Source organism: Crotalus tigris, unplaced genomic scaffold, assembly GCF_016545835.1.
Source record: "Crotalus tigris isolate CLP2741 ecotype Arizona unplaced genomic scaffold, ASM1654583v1 scf7180000024506.7606697, whole genome shotgun sequence".
Classification (NCBI taxonomy): Eukaryota; Metazoa; Chordata; class Lepidosauria; order Squamata; family Viperidae; genus Crotalus; species Crotalus tigris.
In genome coordinates this window covers 4,232,242-4,260,095 of record NW_024100678.1, presented here as the reverse complement: position 1 = coordinate 4,260,095, position 27,854 = coordinate 4,232,242, and the positions used below count along the sequence as shown (strand labels likewise).

General features: G+C 33.9%; 1 protein-coding gene across 5 annotated transcripts in view; it reads left to right on the top strand.

Annotated features, from left to right (window-relative positions):
* Positions 1–27,854, top strand: part of ASXL3 (ASXL transcriptional regulator 3) — a 104,504-nt gene that overhangs the window by 69,278 nt on the left and 7,372 nt on the right. For 3 of the 5 annotated variants that reach the window (XM_039333554.1, XM_039333555.1, XM_039333557.1), the window contains 6 exons: positions 1,611–1,728; positions 2,692–2,811; positions 9,991–10,154; positions 22,113–22,209; positions 23,010–23,115; positions 25,857–27,774. In XM_039333554.1, coding sequence (XP_039189488.1) covers positions 1,611–1,728; positions 2,692–2,811; positions 9,991–10,154; positions 22,113–22,209; positions 23,010–23,115; positions 25,857–27,774 — 2,523 coding nt within the window. Of the gene's footprint in view, positions 1–1,252; positions 1,407–1,610; positions 1,729–2,691; positions 2,812–9,990; positions 10,155–22,112; positions 22,210–23,009; positions 23,116–25,856; positions 27,775–27,854 lie in introns of those variants that run through there. The other 2 variants (XM_039333556.1, XM_039333558.1) reach the window with 2 other exon arrangements.

Sequence of the window (27,854 nt, the reverse complement as noted above, 5' to 3'; positions counted from 1 at the left end):
ATCATAATATTGATGGGAATTGAACATTCATATTAAAACTATTGCACTATTACTGTAACTGAAATATCCTACATTTTAAGTTTCCAAACTGATGGAAGCAAATATTAAAGCTATATTTTCTTCCATTAATAGATAGGTTTGTTTGTCCACTGAATTTTAAATATTGTCATCCAATTAAAGAGGAGCTGTTTGCTTTCAGTATATTAAAACTATGTGATTATATTTTGACAAACATGCATAAATATGTAAATCTGGTTGATTTAAGGCAATAAATCAGTTTAAATTATTTTGTTGGTTGACAGCCATTTTTTAAAATTCTCCTTTATTGTCTATGTCCCTCTGATACATTCTACATTGAAATATCTGTTAAATACCCAGTTGTTGCTTTTTTATTGTTCTTTCTGGGACAGAATTTGTGCTTTAAAATATTATTATCCAGAGAAATAGGAAGCAATTGTTTTTAATTATTTTGCCTTTGAAGTGTTGTGTGCAAAGCATTGTCATCTAAATAGACTACAGCTGTATTGCAATTACAGAATTAAGCTCACAAGTCATTAGTCGTTTATGCTCGTAAGGAGACAAAGGATATTAATTCATGCTAAGCATGATCTCCTTTGGTAAAATTTAGTGGTCTTTTTAATGCACACACAAATCAAAGATAAGAGTGTAAAATGCGGATTACAAGCAGGTACCAGATAATCAGAAGTGAGCCGATTTGTTATAACTTATTCAGTTTAAATATTTGTGCTTGTAAATTGTTTAACTGGCAGATTCTCCCATTCATGTTTCCTAATCTTCCAATTTGCGTTATTTTATTGTATAAAATATCCTGGCAGCTATTCAGGTCCTATTTGTATTTTGTATTGCATTATCCTCCCTGTTGCTGATACAGTTACAAAAAAAGAAACATGCACACAAACAAATACACACACAAACCCCCTCCCATTTGTAGATATTTATTCTTTTATGATTTTCTCCCACATTTACCATGTTCGTGTTTTGAAGGTTAATGCCCAAAGTCAAGCAGACAGAAGCCAAGTGCTGCAAGGTTTTCCAAGATTAGGACCGATCCCTTTCGCAGAAATAAATGATTCCTGCCATGTGCAGTGATTTTGTGCAGCGCTACTCACGGCTGAGTGAGTGCATCAATACTGTAGCCCTTACATGCTGTACATACTGATGACACTGTGTTAACTTGATTGACTGAGCAGTGTACGGGAGAAGATGCACCTGCAAGAGATGTACAGACATGGAGTTTTAGTCTGGTTTTGAAATATTTATTTTTAGATTTGTTTTACTTGAAAATCTCAGTTTTAAATTCCATGGGTTCTCATGTTTCTGCTGCTAAGGTAGAGCAAACAGTTATGAATGCTTCTTTGTTGTCAACATTGTTCTGGATTTTAAAGGTGCATCTTCTTTATGCTTAAATTAAAATATAGGGAGATTGAATGAGACAGAGAGAGATATGAAATGGAAGAATGGCAAATTTGCAGCTACTTGGATATTATTATCTTAAGTAGCTTAGCTGAATGAAAGGGGAATGTTTTGTGTAATTCACTTGTGAGCAGCATTTTGTGTTATATTTTTCTGTTTTGTTTTGTCCTTTGTAGGCTTTGAGACAGCAGCAGAAAAGAAGAAATGGAGTCTCAATGATGGTAAACAAGACTGTTCCTCGTGTTGTTTTGACACCATTAAAGGTGTCTGATGAGCAGTCGGATTCACCTTCAGGTAAATAACTACAGACTGACTGCAACAACAGTTTCTAGTCAAAGAGCCCTCCCGATGAGGTGAGAGCTATCGTGCACAAAATTAGGATGTTGAAAAATTATGATGGTGTTCCCACAAGATGGATTCTGTTTCATTTTTTAAACCAATTTTATTAATTCCAAGAAGGAAGGTTTTAATTTCAGTGCTAGGAGGGAGGGGAGGGGAGGATCAAGAGAGAAAGACTGTATCTAAAAAAAAATTAAAATTACAACAGCTGCTTTAAAGGAATGCAAAGTAGTCTTTTTGGATGCTGATTCTTAATAGGAGAGCTATGTTTTGGCATTCTGTGCCATCAGGGAGCCAAATAAATAACCATCACAACTCCTCTGGGAGTGCGAATTACTATCATACTCCTGTCTTGCAATAACAGTTGTCCTTTTAATAAGATTTTGTGTTCTGGCACCATCTTAATCACCACAGTGCAACCCTGACCTTTACTTTTGGCTGTTACATGCTTCACTGTGAATGAATCGTGCAGAGATCTGTGTCACTTTTTATTGTAGGTTGGGTTCCCCCCCCCCCAGATGTGGGAGAAAATTAACTTACCAAAGGGAGGGTTTCCCATTCTTCCTTTTATTTCTTTGTTCTCTTATAAAGGTAGCGTTATTATTTTTAAAGATGTCTCTGCTATCGGAGAAGAAGCTTATTTATATTGGATTAGCAAACATCTTTATTGACTGTTACATTGAAGAAACTTGTTTTCATCACTTAATGGATTTATGAGCTTTTGCTTCGTTGCTTCCAGTGACAGGGAATCAACTTGTCAGCAGAAAACATAACCTTTAAATAGGGTAACAGATAAAGATATCACTATACGGGTTTTGTTCTTTTTTTCTTTTTGTAAAAAAAAAATATAGCTTTGTTTTTGGTTTTGGTTTTTCCCAAACGGGGAAGCACTTCAGTATAACGTTTGCTTTTTTAAAGGGTCTGAATCTAAAAATGGTGAAGCAGACAATTCTGATAAAGAAATGAAACATGGGCCAAAGTCTCCAACTGGAAAACAAATGAGCCAGCATTTAAAGAGATTAAAAAAATCTGGTTTAGGTGAGTAGGTCTCTAAAATGTCCTTCCCCCCCCCATCTTTTTACTTTATAGAATACATAGAAAAGATGAAAACTCACTATATAGAATTTTGCATTTTCTCTCTTGATGTTTTGGATATCTTTTTCAGTGCACGGGGGCTTCCCTTGCTGTGTTCTTTTGTCCCTTTGAACTCTGCAGGGGTGTCCCCTTTTGGGGCACCTTTTCCCAGCAGGCCATTCTGTCACAACCCTTTTCAATCAGACAGACTGGAGCTCCCCTAAATTGGCCATTTTGGAGCCAGCTGTTTCTTGCTTCACCATCTTTTCATGGAGGACTATTCTTACTTTCCCTCCCTTTATCTTTTTTCATTATTTCTCAGCGTATTATTTACATATTTCTCAGTCGCATTTCTTTTCTTACTTTGGCTTTTCTTTCTCATTCCTAATAGCATAAAATAGCTCAGATTATATAGTAAACCAATATTTATATTCACTCTGTTAAACTTTTAAGTGTTGGGCTCCCTCCCTCCCCCCCCCTTTTTTTTTGCTAAATTATATGTAACTTATTTATCTTAGGCAGTAACAAAATGTCTCATTAAAGAAATAAACAGGCAGGGCTTTTTGCTTTGTGTTGGATTATTTATAGTCAGACCCTGCATTTATTCCTTTCTTGGATTTTTGTTTGCAACCTAGTTTAATATTTTAGAATATTTCAAAAATGCTAATTTTATAACTGCTCCTTATCCTTCTTAAACTTAGGGCCATTTCATAGTATTATCTAATGGTGTAACTACTCCAAATAAATTAGCAATATGCTCTGAAAGAAGTTATTTTCCTTTAAAATTGCAAATTTCTATTGCTGGCATCAGTATCTTGTTTTTTGTATTTGTTTTACTTCAGGTTCTCTTCATATCTTTTTATTCTTTGTGAATTATATTTTGATTCTAAAACAAATTTTGCTTGATGATTAAAGCTGTGGTAAAAATTGTTTAACGTCATCCATTAAATACAGAATCTACAATTCTTCCCATCCATCTGGACAAAATTAAATCTCTGTTTTGGCAACAAAGCTCTTTCTAGTCTCTCCTATTCTCTCTCTCTCTCCCTCTCTACCCTCCTCCCCACACACACCCGTGCACACTCACACAGACATGATTTACTCTTTAGTTCATGGCATTGTTTTAAATTAAGAGTCTTGAGAAGCTGCAATGTGAAAATGGCCATTTCTGGCTCAGTGGTTGATAAGCTTCATTGTATTATATCTTTTCCAATGTAATTAAGTAATCAAAACTAGCATTTATTCTTTGAAAGACCAGGGTGAATGTTTTATAGAATTTTATTTACTTGTGTTTAGATATTTATTTTTTATTATAGCTTAGCAGAAAAGGGAACAAAAGACAAATATAGGGCTGCCTTTTTCAAAAATGATATTTTTATGTGAAAGATTTTGCATACAATAAAATCCCTTTCTCCATTCTTTGATAGCTTCCTGTCTATAAAACATGATTCAGTTTCCTTCATTGATATGCTTAGAAGTTTTTAGAGTCTCTCTCTGATAGCAAAAGAATGAGTGGCTCTGAAGTCTTCTTAAGTCTAACTTGGAAGCACAATTAATGAAGGGGAAATGGGAAATTTTTTGTTCTTGCATTTAATATGCTTTAAATATTAGATAATAGGATTTAAATTAGCTGCCTATAAAGCCGAGGTTACTATGGCTTGTAATCTGTGGTGTAACCCACAGAAATAGGAAGGCCATGCTCATCTTCCCTATATTTTCTTCCTCCTTGAATCCCAAAAGCCTGTCTGAAAAGTCCAGGATTCCTGACAGAATGGCCTGCATTAAGGAGAACTAGTAGTGTTTTTCATCCTTGGCAATTTTAAGATTTGTGGACTTCAACTCCCAACCAGAAGTATATTTTAAAGTTACCAAGATTGAGAAACGCTGCTGTAGGGCAAGTCTGGAATTATCTAACAAGAAATTTGTGCACATTGCTGCTCTCTCAGACTGCCATTTATGATTTGGAATCCAATCCCACACCCTGACCACATAGCCATTAAGATATGATCTCAGCTGTTCAGAAGTACTTACTAGCTACACTTCCAGAAAAGCTTTCTGGGCGCATAGCTGGTGAGGACCATAACAGGAAAATTAGAGAAGCAATCAAGTTTGCTTTCTTAAGATGGTTAAAGCAGATTTTGAAAACTTCCAAAACAGTATATACAAGCAGGCATTAAGATCTCAAATATTGTTCAGTAATGCAAATTGAGATTTTAAAAATCTGCTTTACCTCTATGCTGATACGGTCTGAAGCTTGATGGTGACTGTGATCACTATTGACAAAAAATGAATTTTTGGCCCCTAGTTTGATGAAAGCATCACTCTCTTTTGAGGCACTTGTGAAAAATACAATTTGGTGCATTCAGGTAAAATTCAGCTGTGGCAATCATTGGTAAAGGACAGAAGATAAATCTGTCACAGTTGTAATAAAATACATTCTAACCCATAATGTAACTACCCTTGGCTTACTAGTTATAGTTGGACTCATAGCACCACCCAAACAGTATTATTATTTAATTGCAAGAGGTATAGGAAAAGGCAATCAAAATGATGAAAGTGTATGAACATCCTCCATATGAGATAAAGTCACATTTGCAACTAATGAGTTTAGAAGAAATTGAGTAAATGGGACATGACAGAACTATCTAAGATTGGGCATGGTATAAAAAAAGTGGAGTAGAACATGGGGCCATCTGATGAACTTGGATAGTTAAAAAGTCAATGAATACATTATAGAATTTGTTAAAACATGGATATAGTGACATCTGGCAATTTGGATGATTATGAAAAAGAATTTGACAAATGCATGATACATAAAACTATCAATAATTTCTGGATGACTTTGTATTGCTCTCTGTCTGAATCTCAGTTGCTGTGGATTGTTTTCAGGGAAATATTGCTGTACTTGTATTCTGCATATGGCCTTGCCACTGGCATTAACTGGACATTGTGGGGACAGTATACTAGATTAGGTAGCCACAGGTGCTTTTTATGAATGAAAATGTGGTTGCCTTCCATTTAAAAAAATCCATTGAATACAACCCTCCTTGCCTAATCTCACTGAAAATAAATGGAACATTGTATTTTTTGTAACTGTTTAATTGTGATACTTGCAGTTTTGAAGATCTTGTAGCATTTCAGAGAATAATTGAATCATCAATCTTTGTTTATATACTATTGGGATAACTCGCTTATAGTCAAATGATTAGAATTCAAAGAGATTTGTGCAGGCACAAAGATGCTTCTTTGTCTGGGAGAAGGGATGTTAATTTTCAATTTCTGTATAGCTAGTTGAGCTTCAGGTTATATGAGAACATCTGACTTAAAGTTTTCAGGAACGGAGAAGGCTCTCTAGGTTTTGAAGCATCATCAGTACAACGAATACAATGTGAGCTACCAAAACATATAGCTCTCTATACATAATCTTTTATCTCCAAACCAGTAACTAATATTCTGCTCTACAATTAATGGAAAAACATTATTTGCTCACTTGCTGTTTTATTTATTTCACAGCCAGAGATTCTGATGCCTTTCAATAATAAATATATATATAATATTTTATTTATTTGTTTTTTTGTTTGTTTGATTAGTTAATATGCCACCCAACTCATTGTGGAGCAACTCTGGGTGGCTTACAACATCACAAAACAGCAATATAAAACAATTACAATGTTTAAACATTAAAAGCATTGAACATTAAAAGTTATAAATCAAATATAAAAGCATTAATCAGTATAAAATAATAAAAAGGATGCAATAAAAGTAAAAGCATGATTAACATATACGTGTTGCTCTGAATACATAGGATCGCTGCTTGGAACTGAGAACCATGTTTTCATTCAAAAGTTAAGAAAATGTACATATTAATGCAGAACTTTTGTACCTTGTTCAAATAGGAGAATTTTTCCTTTCTCTAATTTGTTTTAACAGTACATTTTTCATATAAATGGGTGAATTCTATGTGGAGGCAGGTTTTCAAAAGTACAGGATTCAGCTTCTTGGAAAACATAACTGTTTTTTAAAAAAACTTTTTTCTAACAGTCAACAATTCCTGAGAATGGTTACAATGGTTACAAACAGGTTTCCACATAATCCGAGAGACCATTTGCTCATTTTTTTGTGCCCAAATGTTATTTTCTCTTGAACTACAGACTGTGTTGTTACTGTAAGATAAATGTCACTCTTCCTCCCTACTCCACATGTGTGTAGCACCTTGACATCTTGCAGGAAAGATAGATTAAAAATGTAATAAATCAGTAAATCAATAAATCTCAAAAGTCAGGGCTAAATAGAATTTCTGTGAGCTAGATGTTGTCTTCATTTTTAGCTATTATTAAGTACTAGAATTATTATCTCATGAGACAGCCTGATGGCATATGATTACCACTATCCTGCTTAAACTGAGCGTTTCTGCTCAGGTTCTTGTAATTTTATACAAGCTATCTTCAGTTTCATGAAGGACGGAAGAAGGAAAATTAATGCATAATACATTATTTTTAAAGTTAAATTAAGCAAAATGAGAAAATATATTTGCTGACTTTTTATAGTTTATATCATTGAGAGACTACGGCTTTAATGGACACAAATTTTTAATTTTGTTTTAAGATTCTGTGCCTTCCAGCCCCCAACTTTTAATTTGTATCTTGGAGTTGCATATGCAGGATTTTTAAAAAAAAAACACCTTTTATTATGCATGAGAAATTAGATTCCCATTAGGAACAATTATTATGTCTGATTTTTAATTCTATTTATTTTTAAGTTCTGTTCTTAACATTTCAGTTTTTGAAAATAAAAAATAAATGAATTTCAACACTGAAATCACTGTTACTTCCAGTGTAGACAATGATGATCATAACATTTCATGCGGCAGCTTGTTCCACTGATTGATAGCTTACATAATTATGATGTTCCTTCTGATACCCAGTTTATACTTCCTTATATTTTTTAACTCATTGCTTCTGGATCTGATATTTGAGGTAATAGAGAATAAGTTTACTCTTGTGTGACAACTTTTCAGACATTTAAAATCTGCTATGATGTTTCCCCTCAGTCACCTTTTCTGCAAAACATAAGCATATTCTTTTTAACTATTCCTCAGAGACCTTGCTTTCAAAACCCATCACCATTTTGGGAGCCTACCTCTGAACTCGGTTAAAGTTGTCATTATCCTTTTTGAATTATAGTGCCCAGAACTGCATATCAAATTGTACTCCAACTGAGATCTGATTAGAGTGAAACAATTAACTCCTGTGATCTAGACTCCATATTTCTGCTAATGAATCCCAAGATAGAATTTGTCTTTTAAAAGTTTCAGGACATGGCTAACCATATTTAACTTGTGGTTGGCAAGGTCAACCAGATTCTTTTCACATGTATTATTGCAAAACCAGGTCTTCCCCATCCTATACTTGGGTCCTATGTTTTTCCTCCAGCTGTTAAATTCTGCACTGTTTACTTCAGTCCACTATTCAAGCTTGTGTAGATATTTTAAAAACTTTCTTTCCTCTGAAATATTAGTCACCCAATCCAGTTTTGTGTCATCTGCAAATTTGATAATTATTACTTCAACTCCTTCTTTCAAATCATTATAAATATTGAATAACACAGGGTTCAGGACATAACCCTGTTGTGCTTCCCTCCAACATGCTTCTCTTGAAGGTTATCAATGTCTAATCTTTTGGAATACAAAATAATGGTCTGGTTCTATTCCATACCTTCTCCCCTGGAGATTATGAATTCAAGGGTAACATGACTAATTTTCCAAAGCTACCAGTCACCTTTACTACTTCAACTAATTATTTCATGCCAGTGATATTTAGATCTAGGATGACAAAGTCTGTTGTTCTTCCACTTTCTGATAAATAAAATTGTCATCAAGAAAAGACAAACAGTTGTTGGCTTTCTGACTTTTAGAAGAGGTAGATTCCCAGCTGATGTCATTATAATTAAAATCTCTCTTTGAAAGACTGGTAATCTTATATAAAAGCTTCATCCATATCTTCAGCCAGCTAAGGTGATCTGTAATAAATTCCAATATCATCTTTATTTCTTCCTTCTGTCTCATTTTATTCTTGTACAAATGCTTTCACAGAGCATTAATGCTCTGATTACTGGGTTTCTATGCAAGCATATTTTTCCTTTACATATATTGCCACTCCCCACCCCATTTTTTTGTTGGATCTGTTCCTTATGAATAAATTGTGCTATGTGCCAGCCATAAGTAGAAGCCATTAGTTCTCAGTGTTTGTATTTGTGTTAATCTCGCTATTTATTTCCCATTTTCTATGTATAAATGTAGAAACAACTGAGATTTTGAGTGGCACTGGCTACTGGACTGTCTGTGAAATTCTGAGTTTCATTCTGGCCTCCTGCTTTTCTTTTTGTGGTCTGTTTTCTTAGCTCTAAGGCTTGGATGCATATTTGTTTCTGAACTCCTGCCACTGTTCCCATTAGTTTAACACCATCCTGATGAGTTCAGCATGGTATCTGCTCTAGCAGTTCTTCATGAAGGTTACTTAGGCCATTGTCATAAAATCCAAAATCATTTCAGCAACACTGTCTGTGTAATGGATTATTGACCTCCAGTACCCTGTTTTGTTTTCTATTTCTCATTGGTTCTTACTTTACCAACTCAAATATGAAAATATAGATTTTTTTAAAAGATTAATTCATAACTTTACAATGTGTTAGTGGCTTTAGTTCCTTCATGAAAGTGTACAAAGAACAATTTATAATGTAGTGTGATTTTTGCTGGTTTCTATTTTAAAACAGCTTTTATTGCAAGTTTATAACACATTTTATTGGTTTCTAACACATTTTGCTTAGCAACTGATTTTAACGGCATAGTTTGATGAAGTAATGAGACTGGAATTCGACTCATTTTCTATAGTTAGATAGTTTCTTCTATAAAATAAAGCAACATTATTTTGATAATATGAAAAGAGGAAACAAAAATACTATGCACATGTGAAAGCAAGTGTATAGTGCTTTCAAAAGTGTTGGGAAGGAAAGTGCTCCTCACCTTAGCATGGACAGCTGCTATACTATATGAAATGTAAATGTTTTGAATTTTACTTATTAAATGTACCTTTGCCTTCTTTTATTTGTGATAGAGTTAAATGTGTTCTTATTTGTTTAATCCAGGACATTTGAAATGGACCAAAGCCGAGGACATTGATATAGAAACACCAGGATCTATTCTTGTGAATACCAATTTGAGGGCTTTAATAAACAAACATACATTTCTTTCATTACCTCAGCATTTCCAACAATACCTCCTGCTTTTACTTCCAGAAGTAGATAGGCAGGTGAGTAAAAAAAAAACCCTGTACTTCACATTTCTTTCATAGTAAATATTTTTCAATTGTTGCTTTTATACATTAATTAATATTGAGTGACATGAATGTTTCTGTTCAACATATAAGTTATGGAAATTGTTCTGATGATCATAGCTGAAAAATCAAGGAGTATGTTTTAGGTGAAAAGGTCCAGCAGACGGTTTTTGCCATGACAGCAAAAGATGAATTATTCTTCCAGATTGTTGTGTTTTGTGACCTAAACAAGGTAGATGAATCACTTTTCCTGTCATTTCATCATACCTGAAACAACTATTAATGCCCTTTTCCCTAAGCCTTGAGCATTAATAAACATTAAACCATAGTGTTAATTTCCCCACTTAATTTATCTGCTTGGTCTCTCATTTCATTGTGAGGAAATATTTGCAAACCAATCACATTAGTTTCAAAAAGAGAAAGAGAAGTTGCTATTTGAGATATGCAAGTTTTTATAAGTTCTTAGAGTTTGTTTTACAGTTCTTTAAATCTTAGATCAAGTTATAATATCAATAGTCATTAATTAACAATGAACATGTATACTTTTGACACAAAGCCATTAGCTTTCAACTTATTTCTTTAAATTTAGTGAACCTCTTGTGGATATTATTCTGTTAGAACACTATATAATTGAAGGCTCATTTGTAAATTAATATTACTCTCCACAAGAATGGAGAATGTCTTTCAAGGAGAAAGGACCTGCTCCAGGGCTAAGAAGGAAATCTCCAAATGCCCTCCTGCCTCCACACAATCTTTACCATGTTGAAAGAATTGGTAGGCAAAGTACTTCCCTAGAAGATACCCCATGAGCAGACTTCTTTCTCTCCCTTATTCTTTACCGTGCTCTTTTGCATTATAGTGCATTTTGCTCTATCCCACTTTCCTGTTCAGTCCTTAAGATTGCTTCTGTCAGTCTTATATCGACCTGATGTATTTTCCACTGAGAAGGAACAGCCCTCATAGGACTTTATCCTGGCTCTTTACCAGGTTCACCTTTACCCAGTGCTTAGTATATGTCACTTTTGTGCTATTTTGAACAATTAAAGAGTGGGGTGGGGGTGGAGTTAAAAAAAAAGAAAATCTCTAAATCACCTCGGGGAAGAAAATGACATCCTCTTAGATCTTTTCCTTTAAGATAACCAGACTTTAATAATAACAGGCAGATATGACAATATTCTTGGCTTAGGAGAAAACATCAATGGTAAACTAATACCAGAACAAATACATAGAATAAAATACTCTCAGAAACTTCTAAGATGAGAGTGAGATAAAGAGAAAAACCCTCTAGTCATGCTACTTTGTTATAAAACCCTCTTGATCAGGAAGGCAAAAGACACTGCCACTGCAGGGATTTTTTTTATCCCCAGCTCCCATGTTATCAAGTTTAGTAAATTATTTGAAGTTAGATCCATAGTTTTCATCTCCTGAATATATCAATAGATATATAAATTTGGCTTTGGATACTTAAATTTTATTCCCAGTCAAGAAGAAACAAGACCCTTTAGAGTGGTACAGTGACTCCCCAATGGCTCTGCAATAGTGTGATTCCACCCTTCAGGCACCTGTCAGGCACAAGTGACCAGATCAATACATGTAGAGTTCAAGCTAACTACTTTATTGTATTCTGCCTATAATACAAGAAGTCTCCCTAGACTGTTTATCTTCCCTTGGAAACAGATAGATAAGGCTCCATGGAGTTGTGTGGGGGTTCAGTCTTGGATCCCTTGGAGGGTACACAGTGATTCAAAGCTAATTTCCTGCTTGATTCCTTCTCTATGCTTGGCTGATTATTTCCCAACAGCATCATTTCTGTTGCGTGGCCCATTCATTGTGATTGCTCTGATTACCATTCAGTAAATTTTTCAGAATCATTGGAGTTGAGTGGCATATAAATTATATATAAATAATAGTTATTACTATGGTTGGTGGCACAATCAGTCCGATGTTTAGACTGATTTGGCATTTTTGCCCACCTATCAAGTTCCTCCCATAGATGTTTTTGTTTAATGATGTTAAAAGTATTGTCACAGGATGTAAACAGTCCCAAGTAAAGCTGCTTCTTGCAGTTGACTGATGATGATTTTGTCAATGCTGATAGTATTCAAGTGGTGTTCCAGATGTTTGGGGATTGCACTCAAAATGTCTATCACTATTGGTATTATCTTTGCTTTCTTTTGTTTGCCACAGTTGTTCTATTTTTATTTATAGGCCATTGTATTTTGTGGTTTTCTCTAGTTCTTTCTCTTTTCTTCTGCTGCCTCCAGCTACTGCTGTGTCCACTATCCAGACTTTTTTGCCTTTCTTACCAACAATCGTTAGGTCTGGGGTGTAATGTGGCAGGTACATTCCATTTGAATTCTAAAGTCTCAGAGCATTTTAGCTTCTTCATTTTCTATGCTATATCCCTCTACCATCAGTTCTTCTTTTGATTTTATTTTATATTTTTCTTCACAAAATTCTGGTATCTCACAGTAAGTTAGCCATTTGCAGTGCTTTTTTTCTAAAAAAAAAAAAAAAAAAAAGGTGCCGGAACTCACACACATCATACAACCTGCTTTGCCTACCCTACAAGGTTCCATCCAAAAAAGGTGCTAGAACTCCGTTCTGGGCATTCTATGAGAAAAAAAGCCCTGGCCATTTGCATTTGCCCATTTCTTGTATATAAGATGCTGCTTGTGTCGAGATCCACAAAGGTGTTTTTAGGCATAACCTCAACTTGTATCTATTTCATATTCTTAATATGGCACACCTAACATAATGATTTTTAAAATTCACATTAGCCTTGACTTTGTCATGCCACAAACATCCATGCCACTGAAATCTCGGGTCATGTCCTTTAACTCCAAAACTTTTCATTTCTCAGCAACACCCATTCTTTTATCCAAATCAAACAGCAAGCTGTAAAATACAATTTCAAATCAGATAAACATTTATTTTGCATCTTATAACACCTTATGTTTAACTTGTGGCTCTTTCCCCTCCCATACAAATTTAGATACATCTTTCTGTCACTGTTTAAATAGTGTATCAGTTGTCAAATGTTGTCTAAAACAAAAACATCATTCTAGGGAAGACATTCACTTTTATCACAGAAATTCTTCCCAGCGATGATAGTTGTAATTTTTCCCATCTTAAACTAACTTTTTAACTTCATTCCATGTCTTAACATAGTTATTTTGAAATAACATACAATTCATATTTGTCATAGTGATACTCAGATATTTTATCTTCCTGTCAATCTTAAAGCCCATTTTATTCATCAATTCTGTTTGATCTTCCAGTTTCACAGTTCTATTTAACATCTTCATATTTTGTTTATTAATCTTGAAACCTGTTAATGCACCAAGAACTTTTAATTTGCTATTAATATTTTATTTCCCTTTAAAGGATCTTTCATAACCAACACCAAGTCATCTGCAAAAGCCCTTAACTTACAGGTTTCTTATAAATTCTTTACTTCAATATTCCCTCATCTTGTCTTATATCTCTGTTCATTATTTCAAGAATCAAAATAAAGAAGAGAGGAGACTGTGAGCATCCCTATATTATTCGCAGCCCAATTCCAATTGTTTTCTGCATCTTAGAAGATCAATACAGATAGTTTTTTATTATGTTCTCAAAATATTCCAAAATGCCCAGCCCATTTCTAAACATTGTCCTTTAATTGACTTTTAGGTAAAAAACCACATTGACTCCCATGAATAAATTTCTGCAAAATTATTTTCAGTTTGTCAGCTGGAATTTTGTGAACTTCTTGTAGTCATTATTCAGTAATGACATGGGCCTATAGCTTCTTGTTAAAATCAAATTTTCTCCCTTTTTGAGTATACATTAGTAGCTGATTTCTTTGAAATCCAAATCATGTCTATTTTTGAAAAAGATATATATCTTTCAGAAAAGTAGGCATAATTTCTTAAAGTATCATTTTTCTTTCTCCATATATCACCCAGCCCTAGATTGTCCATCAAATCAAAGAAAACTTTGATAACTTTCTTTGAGTGATTTTAATATTTTTCTCAGAAGTTCTGTCCACTTGTGGGGAGATCACTCCAGCAAACATTAATTTTCAGAAGCAACATATATTAGTTTCTCCATTTGTAAAACAATACTTTGTCCAAATTTGGGCTGTCTAAGTCTTAGTTCCGTGTATATTAATTTCCACCCCAACAAATCTACCATGTTTATCAGTCATTACAAGTTCTGCTTTTAATTGGGAATTAATTAATTAATTGTAATTAATTGTAAGGAAAACAGCCTAGTTTTAAATATCAGAAAAACCAAAGAGATCATTGTTGATTTCAGAAAAGGCAGGCACAGCCACACATCTCTGTGCATAAATGATTCACCAGTGAAGATGGTTACCAGCATCAAATTCCTGAGTGTGCAGCTAATGAGTAGGCTGGCTTGGTCGCTCAACAATGAGAAATTGGTAAAGTGGGCACAGCAATGCCTGCATTTTCTGCTTCGCATGAGAAAAGCACATCTTCCTTCCACTGTCCTGACCATTTCTACAGGGGGACGATTGAGAGCATCCTGTCATAAAGCATCACAGTCTGGTTTGGAAGCATCGCTGCTTCAGATAGGAAGGCGGTGCAGAGAATGGTGAGAATGGCCGAAAAGATCATTGGCAGTCCCCTCCCTCCCATCCAGGACATAGCACAGAAGCGCTGCTTGAGCAGGGTCCATAAGATTATCTGGGACACTACATTGTCTTCACGACCTGTTTTCCTTGTTACCGTACTTTCCGGCGTATAAGACGACTTTCGCAAGCATTAAAATTGCTGCCGAAGTTGGGGGTCGTCTTATACGCCGAGTCGTCTTATATGCCGGAAATAACGGTAGTTTCCGGCACATAAGATGACTTTCTAGGCATGTGACTCAGTGCCGAAGATGGGGGTCGTCTTATACGCCAGGTGCCTTATACGCCGGCATATACAGTACCTTCTGGGAGAAGGCTTCGTGGTATCCACAGCAGAACATCCAGATTCAGCCATAGTTTCATTCCATATAGCATTAACCTTGTGAACTCTCAAGCTTCCTCCTTCCGTTATGTATTCAAGATGGATTTAATATTTATTTGTTATGTATATGTAGGGATATGGGTCTATACATATGTTGTATATAGTATGTTTTTAGGGTGTCATGTACGTGTTTCACTTTGAGAGCAGGCAACTAAATTTCATTTTTCATGTGTGCCATTGTGCCCACAGTAAAAAAAATGACAATAAAGGTTATCTTATCTTATCTTATCTTATCTTATCTTTAAAACAATTCCATATTTAATTTTAATTTAATTTCTCTATTCAGAAGAATTTGCTTCCTTTATATTCCATCTTAAGCATTTGTAACACATAACCAAACCATTTTTTTTTAAAAAAAAAGATATTTGTAGCACTTAATTCAGGATCTCCCCTTTCAGTTTTCTTTTGCAATCTCCACTGACACTTCCATTTGAATCTCTCCAATTCTTCTTTGAATTTTGTTTTATTTTTAAATTCCCTTGCCTTTTGGACAGAATTCAATCAAAACCTCTGCTGTTTAAAAATAAAAATTACACCTTCCAATATGTGATGTTGACATGAAATATTTTTCTTCTTTAATCAATTCAGTCAAAAATCAATATTATTTTCTCTTACATAAAATTCGAATAGGTATTTCTTTAGGAACAATTTCTTTGTATTATCAATTTTCAATTTTGCATTAAAATGCTGCTGCAAAACTTGATTCCTTGTCTTCTTACTGACAAAGTGCACCAAAACACTCCTTGAAACATTTCTTATTCTTGCAAATTTTGTATTTATTCTACATTCTTTATCTGTGTCCTCTTTATTATTTTACCTTTTCTTTCACCTTTACAAAACTTTCACTATTTTTTTCAGATGCTGTCAATTTAATATCAGGTGATGCTGCTTACTTATTATTCAGTTGTTCAAATATTTTCTGAAGCAAATCTGGTTTGCTTTCTGCAGGTTGCTGTTGTGAGCCTCTCTTCTCCTCTGAAGTTTTTTGGTGTTTTTCTATTACAGGTAGTCCTCCATTTACAACTGGTCACTTAATGATTGTTTAAAGTTATGACGGATTCCTAAAACAGCTAGTTGTGACTCAGGTTCAAAGTTCTGATGCCTGCCTGCCTATAGTTACATGACTGTATTTTAGGCTATCTACAGCAACCTGCAATCCCATGACCACAATTTATGGCATTTTTGCCAGAAACCAGCATTTACTTTTGGTTTCTGGCAAAAATATACCTCTTAACAAACAGTGGGTTCACTGTACAAGAAAATTTTATCTAAATGAGACAGCAACAACCAGCAATCTTCTTAGTCTCTGCCTCTCTCTCAAATTGAGTGCCTGTCAACAGACAGGCAGCAAATGAATGAATGAGAAAGCCAATTTCCCAGTACCACTTATTCTGTGATAAGAGTATTTCAATTTCAATTCAACAACCTCTTTTAAATTAAACTCAGTGGGTGTATAAACCAAGGCATTTATGGATTCCTAGCTGCTATCATATAAAATATTGTGCCTGAAGCAAGCTGTCCTTGAAAAGTACATAAGCTAAAGCTATCAAAATAAAAAAGACAACTATCTATGCTGAGCTCCTGGTGAAAGGTTGACCTGTAAATCTAACAAATCAAAGCATAAATAACCCTTCTAGATCAAACTTCTGTAATGAAACAAATAGGAGAATATATGATCTTTCTTTTTGCCATTTTTCTTGATTTTTCTATATATCTGGCCTTTAGAAAACCAAGAAGGTTCAGATGTTTCTTATTGCTCCAGATTGTTTCTAAAGACAGATGTTTTGAAGCCATGGAATAATAAGAGAAGAATTCTTGGAGCTATGTTCCTTATCAGACCAAACTCCATATTTTTAAAAAATATATATATAAAAGTATTTCTGGCCTGACTGCCATTCTGAAACCTATATCGTCTTTCTAAATTTTGATCTACCAGTTTCTTTTTCACAAATTTGTTGAAATATCCAGAGATTAATTAAATCAATTAATGAAAGGACTGCTGACTTTCCTATTAAAGACAAAGTCCATGGAACGTTCTACCCTGCAATGAAGAACTCACCTAAATAAATTATCTGCTAACATGGAAAATTAAAAAAAAACTCATCCTTGGTTGACTCTTGTATTTCTTCTGAAATACTCAGTGATATCTGTTTCATCTCTTGTGCCCTTCCAAGATAGTTTATATTTTTCCATATATGTGATCTATGACTTCCTCGACCATTTGATATTAGATTTCTTATCCAAAATACTGCGCTCCCAGTTTTGATTTCTAGAAGCTTCCCATGTGTTCTCCCAAGATGAATAGTCACTCTTGATCTAAAACAATCTAAAACAATAGTTCTTTCATCTTTTTTTACCCTGATAACACTTAGGGCAGGATGATAAAGTTGAGGAATGGGTGGCACGTCATCTTCTATCTCTAACCCTTGATTTTGGAAGCTAGTAAGATGTTGTCTATTGGGATATTTCTATCAGCTAATAAAGCAAAAAAGATCTTAGTTATAAAGTCTAAATTTAGAAATAAAATTGGTATATTTTTAGTTTGCCAGAGTACCAATTAATGTAATGGATAGATGTTATGGTTTCCAAAAAAGAGTCTTATGACATGATTAATGCCCAATTTTCCATTAGAAAAATGAGGTGTCAACTTTTTAAATACTTTTATGGTTGGGTAATGGAGAACATTTATTTATATTCCTTTTTACTAAAAGTCTTTCAGTTACTATAATAAAAAAATATTTTAAGTAGTTGGCTGCAACCCAAAATATGCAGAAAAAAGCTTTATTTTCTTTTTTCCTGCACTTCTTCCCACTCCTTCTTACTGTGCTTGTTGCAGATAGTAACCTGTTCTTCCAGTAAGCTGATGGATCCTTTGCTTGTACTTTTCTGAATTGTGGCTGTTACATTTAAGAAATTGGTTTGCTGTCCAATTTTCTTTCGCTTCTCTTGGGAAGATACATTGTTGATTACCTGCAGTTTTTCTTAGACACACTGTTTACATACTTTCTAGTTTCTAACACACTGGGATTTGTTTACACAACCTCTGTATATAGAGATAGAATATAAAACTAGATTATCTTGCAACTGTGTCGCAAGGGCAGCATTATTCAGTTGCAATTTTGGGGTTTTAATTTAGGACAAACACAGATTTTATAAGCAGAATGTCCTTAATTGAAGACCTTAAAGGACAATATTTAAGGCAGCAAATATCAGTAAATCTGACCAGAGAGAAGCCGCTCAGAGCAGAACAATGTCGGTCTAAATAGATTAATGACCTGATTCAGCAAATTTCATCTATCAATTCACTAGCCATGAATAACAATTTGGATAAATGTTGTAATAACCAAGTGTTCATTTTATGCTATTTAGCTGCATTGCTTATATAAATGAACAGCAAGTTGATATGCATAGTATATGAATTGGCTTAGTATATGAAAAGTGCTTAGTAGGTAAGCCCTTTTTGTATTTTTGAAACTATATTTAAATCTGTGCTATTGTAGAGTCACCATGCCAGTCTCAGTATATTCTGATGAGTCTGTAGTTTAATATTTTGAAACATATTCGTTTAGTTGTCTGTTGCAATGTGCATTTGGTAATACATGGCCCAATATTTCCTCAATTTCATTTAGTTATAGCCAGAGGAAGTTTAAATTACTGAGATAAGTTTATCATGACATGTATAACTTATTATATGTATCCCACTAAGCATACTTTTCTACCCATACATTCCAGAAACTGACAGTATATATTATCCAGTATATATTTCACTTGGAAAATAATTTTTCATTTCATTTCCCATTCAGAATGTAAAATATATAAAAATAATTAAACCCCTTTCCACAAAAATCTATATTACTATCATTTTGCATTTCACTTGGTTTTCTCAAATAAAATTCATTCATGTAGCTAAAGAATGTTTCATTGGGAACTCTAAGAGTAATCCATATTGTCAACTCATCCGGTGTGCACTATGTTGAAAAATAACTTGTCATTTTCTTACACTTATTTTGAAGATTTTTTGGTATTGTGTGCAATAGTTTAAGCATTGATCCATCCCTGTAATATGATAGTTGATACTAAGATGTGCATCAGGATCATTAAACCCCTATTCCTATGGCAAAATAGGAAAATTTAAGAAGGTTAATTTTCCCCTTGCAGAATGGTAAAACGCAGTCTATTCTGACTTTGATCCTAAAAAAAACCCTCCTGCCTGGATTTGTTTCTCTGGCATTTCAAGGTGCAAAGGGTGACATACAGTATGCATATATGCTAGTTGCATACATATATTTGTTTAAGGAAGCTTACCTAACTGCTAAATTTCCTTGTAGGAAATGTATCTTTTACAGAAGTTGCTCAGGTGAAATATTTGGGTATGTTGTGATTTCTTCTGGATTGTAATTTATGGAGCAGTTTTCAGTGACCTTTCTAAATTACTTACAGTGTGTGTATTTTTGGCTCTGAACTTGCCAATCATGGACATTTTTCTATTAATTTGTTAGTACTTATTACATATTTGAATCTTCAGACTGCCATAATCTTTCTTTGATAGTGTGTTTATAATTTAATAGTAGTAAAAGCTACAATATCAGACTCCAGATTTCGTCATGCCTCAAAAGGTATTTTGGATTAAAGTCAAAATTGTAGTGGATTTGGATATGAAATGGAGTCACATTTCACACTTTGAAAAATAGACTCCTATGAGATTTGATCAATCTGACAAATGATGGAAAGGTAAACATTCAGCTTTATTTTATAGACTGTCTTAAACATAGTTTTAATCTGTGGGTGTTATTACATTTCTAAAAAATGTTACAGCTAATCATTTTCTTTATGGCACCTTCCTCTTAAATGTCTGCAAGAAAGTTTCTAAAATAATCTTTTCCTCACAAATTTCTAAAAGGCAATAATAATTTAATACTGTCCTTTAAAATGGGAAATCAATATTGGACGATAAAATGTTAATTTAGTAAAGTCAGCCTTTGATGTTATAAGGCTAAAACTTTACTATTGTAGTATAATCAGATAATGTAACATCTACAGTATTGCTGCTTATATTAACTATAGAATTACAACCTATAATAACTGAATCTTTTATTTGAGAAATGTTTCTGCTTATCAATTATGTATAAAGGTTAAGCAATAGCTTTATATATGTAATATTGGATTGAGCTGCAGGGAGTCAAACAGATAATAGATTTAACTGGTTGAATGCTTCTTAAGCTATCAGCTATACAGGAAAATTTGATCATCTGTAAAATAGTATATTCTTTTAGGAAATCATGAAGATTTGAAGTTTTAGAAAATAAATATATACATGGTATAATATGTATTCCAGTTACAAAAAAGTTATTATTTACTAAGGTTTGAGTTTTTCTTGGCTTATGAAAATAACTGGGGATTCTATCAAATATATTTTCTACTTTTAAATATATTTTTAAAAAACTAATCTTTTTGCTGCAAGTTCTTCAGAAAATGCATGCCTGGTGAATAGTAATTTCATTGTGTTTAATTGGACAAAATCAGAATTCCAAACCCCAAAGGAGAAGAAAATAACTTTTAAAAACATTTGTTATTCTGGGTCATTAAAGCATTGTTTCCATTAGGTAGCAGTTCTTGAGAATTGTAAAAATTAATAGTGTATTTTAAAAATACTTTATTGGCATGTTCCTCTAAATACTCATTTAATTTTCATGGTTAATTGTGCCTTCTTTGTAACATAAATTATTGAATTAAGTGTCTATTTAGAAATTTTTAATTTTCTCTTCCTTTCATTTTCTTTAATTCTTTAATTTATACAATACATGCACTAAAGATTTAAAAACATTCTCATATAGTGATTGATATTGAGCAGAAGTTTTAGAAGAAGCTCATAACAATTAGTTTAACTGACAGATTTTTCTTCTCTCTTTTTCCTTTGAAAGTAATATATTTTATTTAATATATTTAAATTAGATCATGAGAAGTGTGAAACTTTACTTGGTGAAAAATGGATATTTTCATATTTCAAATGTTTCTAGTGTAAAATGGTACCTGACTTCCAATCCTTAATCTAAAAAGAGATTAAGATGAATGGAGGAAGCCAGAAACTAAAACTGCCACTTCTTATTTTGGTTTTTATTAACAGTACCTACTTTGCTAATCACTCTGCAAGCTCTAATAACATTGTGAGTGTACACTATAGATTTTTAGATCCAAAAAAATGTAAAGGCGTAGCCCTCAGCTACCAAGGAAAAAGGTTGCCCACACTCTTAATGTATCTATTTTTTCTCCACTGCAAGTCATCCATTGCACTTCATTCATCTCATGTCATCATTAGAAACTTGATTGAAGGAACGGTCACAGAATCCTAGTAGTATATTGTTTTATTAGCTTTGAATTCTACCCATTGTAGTTCTGTGAAATAATGCATTAGTTCACTTATTTCTTAATTTTGTATGAAACATGGACATACTTTTGGTCTAATAATTTCTTGCTAGTCACTGAAATAACTTCACAAAAATGTACTCTTTTTTTAGAGATGAGATATTGGACATGTTGTTTCCAATGTTGCTATTATTTGTTCCATCTCAAAAATGTTTCTTTGATTTGCTCTTAGATCATAAACAAAGATTGCATCATTATTTGAAAATTAGCCCGATTGAACAGAATGGACTTAACAATTTCCACGTAAATAAAGGATTCCAATATCATAAACAACAGAACATTATTATAGGCACACTGATGTTGGATTAGGCCACTTGCATTTAATTTGATGACTATAATGAAAATGCTATTTAATATTAGCAAACTATTCCCTATGTTATTCCTACTTTCTATCCTTCCCCATTTCACATGATTGGAGCTCTCTTCTTATGTACTCTTAGTTGAAGCAATCTCTGACAGTGACTTCTGCTACCATCGGCTTATTTTCTAGATGGGAAGTGATGGAGTTTTGCGCCTCAGTAGTTCCGCTCTAAATAATGAATTCTTTGCATATGCAGCACAAGGGTGGAAACAGCGATTGGCAGAAGGTAATTTTCTACTTGTTACTAGATTTAACCAATAGTGTTTTTCCCTCCATAAAGAGATCCCGTCTTGTATCACAGCAAGGAAACATACATTTCAATACTTTAAATATTTTATTCTCTCTCAACCTAAATGTATCTTACACAGTTGTGGGGAAAAATTGGGAACAGGGTGCTATAGCACTGCCTTGAGCTCCTGGAGGAAAGGCGGGATAGAAAACTAAGCAATGAAATTGATAATATATAAAGTGGCAAGATTTCAAAACTATGTACACTAGATCATCTTCCAATTGTATTAAGCACGTCTGTCTCACAATAGATTATCATTGGGTACTTTCACTTAAAATATGAACAAGCATTTTCATCAGTGTCAGCTTTGGAAACCTAAATGCATGTGACTAAATCCCACCAATACACTCTAGAAATACTAAAAACAGCACTACAAGTACTATTTTAGCATAGGTTTCTCGCAAATAAATTTTGGATTGAGTTTTGAAGCTTGGATTCAAATTTTGGATTGAATATTGAACCACTCTTTGCAATAGGGGAGAACTTCAACCGTCCATGGTGGCATTTCAAGCAGCAGCTAGCAGAATACAGGAACTGCATGATGTTTAGGAAAGCAATGTTGATGTGCAAAAAATCTTTGACATTTGTCCAAGTTTTGAAACCTTAGAGCACAGTTGGCCAAGCAATTTTAGCACGGCATTTGTATAAAGGGTCTCCTGCAGAAATTCCTGCACTACACAAAACTCAGTTGCACCCCTAGTTCATTCTTTGGAACTTCCATTTCTTGTATCTTTTAGGAGAATTTACACCTGAGATGCAGTTGCGCATCAGGCAAGAAATTGAAAAGGAAAAGAAAACAGAACCCTGGAAAGAGAAGTTCTTTGAAAGATTTTATGGAGAAAAGTAAGTATTAAAGAGAAAAAAATGTCCTCCAATATGTAACAATGTGCATAGCTATTAAAATATACATTTCCCTTTCATGAACTCCAACTTTTCGTTTTAAAAAAATTACCTAATAAATTTGCCAATTATTTTAGTTCCTATTGCCATTGCTAAAGCTTCCTTGGATTTATTTTTTCAATTTCTCAACCTCCTATTTTAAACACTAAAAGTAATCTACAGTTTCATCAAAACCTTCCCCAACTATATTAAACACAGATGTATTAAATTTAAATATAGACAATATAATACAGATTGAATATGAATAGGTAAAACCCATACTTTTTAACCTTCAAATTTCAGAAGGAATCATAGGTAATAAAATTAGTTAAATGTAATCACAAAAATTATTTTAGTACTTGTTTTTCCTCCATAATATCCTTTACTAGGGCATTTACTTGAGTGAATAAAAACAATGTATGTTTGTGTATTATATTGTATAGAAATGCATATTGTATTACATTTTACAGAAATACAAAAAACAACAGTGGAAGAATATTGAAAAAAAGTATTAAGCTATTATACAGACAGACATTCAATATTAAATGTTTAATATTTTAAGCAGATGAAATTATTTTCTAATCAGAAAAAGAACAGTTACATTAGACATGTCATATTCTCAAATTCACTGCAGGCAATTACATACATTATACTAACAAATTGTATTCATTTTAGTTCCTTTATACAGGTAATCCTTAACTTACAACTAGTCACTTAACAAATTTTGGAAGTTACAATGAACCTGTCCAGATCTATTTACAGTTCACTTTCAAAGTTCTGACAGCCAAAGGCCCGTGGTCATTTGGAGCACTTGACAACTGGCCACATTTACAGCCGTTTGCAGCATCCTGTGATTAGATGACCACAATTTATAATTTTTTTTTACTGGAAACCTGTATTCACTTCTGGTTTCCAGTAAAATACATCCATTGGGTACAGTGGGGTTACGTAATGATTGCTTGTTTGCTTAATGACCATGGTGTTTGTTTAATAACTGCAGCATTCACTTAAGAACTGCTGCCCAAAATGTTGTAAAATCGGATGCAGTCACATAGGGACCCACTGAACAGTTGCCATAACTTTTATTAACCTAATTTTGGGCTCAGTTGCAGTCATATATTGATGATTACCAGTTTATAATTTTATTTTTGAAGAAAATATTTAAAAGCTTTCAAAAGTAGTTCTATCTCAAAGGGTTTTTTTGTTATGAATATTATATATAGGATTGACTACATCATTGCAATAATAACAGTATTTCTGCAAATAATAATCATATGTGTTTTATCCTTTCATAGACAAAGAGATTTCATAATTCTGAAATGAAAAATATTTTTCCTATCCCTTTTTTAAAAAAAAACACACACATGCATCCAGGTTAATGCGAACACTTTTGCAAGATAATTTCCCACTTCAGAGTTTGGAAACCCATGCAGACATTTTTTTTTCAGAAAGAATATCAGTTCTACTTTTCCAAAATAACTGTCTCCAATCTCTTTCTCAAATGGCTCAATGACCCTGATTTTATTCATTTTTGACACACTAGTACTTAAAATATGTGTAGAGATTACAGGGTCTGTACTACCAAAAGCTTTACCAATTTTACATAGTGTTTTCTCATTCTAAGAAAAATAAGTCTATTGTGGTTCTTCTTGTTTAATCCATCTTTTATCTCATGTGGTCTTCTCCTATTATCCCTAGTATGAATGGGAGCAGTTGGGGCTGATTGGAATTGTAGTTTGACTCATCTGAAGAGCATTAAATTAATATATAAATATTTTCAAGAAAATTATACACACCACGAGATCACCTTTCCCTCATAACAAATCCAAACATCACATATTATATCAGACAGTGTAATTCCTTTAATGCAGGCGTATCAATCTGCCAGCCCATGGGCCGGGTGCATCATAGCGAAACCCTGCCCACCCCATTGCTGGCAATGGCAAAAAAAGTCGCAATATGTCGCAACATGTCATGTAACGTTGCAAGTTTGACACCTCTGCCTTAATGGCATGTCATTAAAGACTCCCTCAGACCTAAAAAATATTATGTACCCTGAGTGCTATATTTATAGTGACAGAATAGTTAGATAAGATAAAAATATTTTCTATCAGTAAGCTGAAATAAAAAAAACCACCAGTGAAGGAAGTTAAAAAACAAAATTTGAGCCCTTTTTCCTCTTTGGAGATTTATAATACCTTCATGGCATCCTACAGCCATCATGGAGGTGATATAGAATCTGTCCTCATTACTGTCATTTTGGTACAATAATGGTTGGATAACTCTAGAATATGCTACAAACTGCTAGTGGAGAAATGGCCAGAGATGACAGGCTTTTAACACATTCTCCAGTCCACTGATAGATTTTCTATGATATCACTGAAGGCTGGATACCAGGGCAAGCACAGTAATTTTCTGTATGTAACCATGTGATGTCTCTTTGCCCTGGCTTTAGTTGAGTATAAATCACTGTGGAATGAAACCCTAATGCTAACCTGTAAGTAAATGTCAAAAAAATGTTTTTATATAAGCACATTTAAAAATTATTTTATTAGTTAAATATACTTTTTGTAGATCAGGAATTTGGTATATTTGATTCCTTTAGAGACTATATGTTTATAGCATAGAATGAAACTCTATAGCTGTTTTTCTGACGTATGTTTATTGAAATATGGTTATGTAATTTAACTGTGATCTCTGATTAGGTTGGGGATGTCAGTGGAAGACTCTAGGAAGCTTACATCAGTACCAAATAATGAAGATGATAATAAATCCCTCTCTGGTTCTTCGGATTTGCCTGGTCCTTCAAGAGAGCCCTCTTTTGATGATCATGAAGAAAAGAGCAACCAGTCACCACTCTTGCCAGAGAGAGATTTCTGTCAGACCCTTTGCAACATGGAGCATGTTCCTGCCAAGGATCTAATGGCAGAAACAGAAGACATTTTGATTCCAGAGGAATCCATTATTCAAGAAGAGATTGCTGAGGAAGTTGAGACAAGTATTTGTGAATGTCAGGAAGAGAACCAAAAAGAACATGTGAATTCAGAACAACCAGTTAGTCCAGTTGGTACAAATGAAGAAACAGATCCTTTACCACTTACAGGGAATTCTGAATCATTTATTGTGATGAATGATGTATTAAGTCCATTATCTCATGTTGAAATTAAAGAAGAGGAAAGATTGGAATATCCCCAGGAAGAAATGCCAGTCATAACAAATCAGATAGAAAGCAGTTTATCACCTTCACAATCTGCTTCTTCCTCAAATTCTGTTAGTAATGTGGAAGAAAAAGATTTGGAATCCATAAAAGAACTTAGTCCTCATGGAAAATATTCCCCTGTCCTTAATGGTTCCTTATTCACTGGCGGAGGTGTTGCAGTACATATGGAATTGCAGAGTAACCCTGATGAACTGTTATCTGAAAATGCCTGTATTTCTGAAACATCTTTTTCTGCTGAAAGCCCAGAAGAACCATCTGCCAGTTTTGCATCTCCTGGAGGTGACACCCAGTCTACTTCAGAGGAACCTTCTACACCAGTGTCTCTTGAAACTGTGTGCTCATCAGACATGTCTTGCACTGAAACCACTGAAACTGATACTCAACAAAAATCTGTTGATGATAATCTGAATACATCTTTAATTTCTGAAATATCTCCACTGCCAGCCTCACCTGTAACATCAGAAGCATCTCTGTTGTCAAATTTGCCCCTAACTTCAGAGGCATCACCAGCTTCTAATTTACCTTTACCATCAGAAACTTCCCCAATGTCTGATTTGCCCTTGACATCTGAAACTTCTTCAGTGTCTTCTGTTCTTTTAGCTTCTGAAACATCTCATTCAAATAGTTTACTATTACCTTCAGAAGCATCTCCACTTTCAAATTCGCCAGTGAGTGAAAGATTTATTCAGCAAAGAAAATCGTTGTGTTTGTCTGAAGAATCCTTGTCACCTCTGAAAGAAGAAATCTGTGGCATTCCTAATATTCCACAAGAAGATAATATTCCATTACAACAAAATTCATTTCAAGGTGTACCTGATGCTATGAAAGCTGCCATATCTGAACCTTCAATAACAGAAGGATCCCAGTCCAGAAATCTTACTAATCAAACCTGTAGGTCTCAAACTGAAATAGAGAACCGTTTCATTTCTCCTCTTGCAGAAAGCTCTTCTCCAGAAGGGATAAAAATGAGAAATCATGGTAGCCAGCAAGGATCTGAAAATAAAAGTGCAATCTCTCAACTGGAAGTATCTGTCTTAACAGAAGTAGCAGAATGCAAAAATATTGAATCTCTTCCATCTAAGTCCCATGCTAAGTTATATACCTCAACATCATCTTTAGAAATTGGCAGAAATAAGTCTCATAAACTTCAAGGGACTGTTCAGAATCGGTTTGAAAGTTCCTATTCTTCAAAATCAAGTGAAGTTACCAAGTCACATGAAGTAAGAAATGAAAGCAGGGACCTGGAGATTCCAAAGAGGAAAACAGCTGAACATCACAGTTTTGGAATCTGTAGAGAGAAGAGGGCTAGAATTGAAGATGATCAGATCCATCGTAATTCATCAACAAATTCATCTGAAAGAGAGCCACCACCTAGAGAAGAGCCCAGAGTCCCGCCCTTAAAGGTAAATTGAAATAGACCTTTAGAAACTTACTTATTACCTGGACTATATTTTAGTTAAATCAAGAAACACTGGAAGCTGTT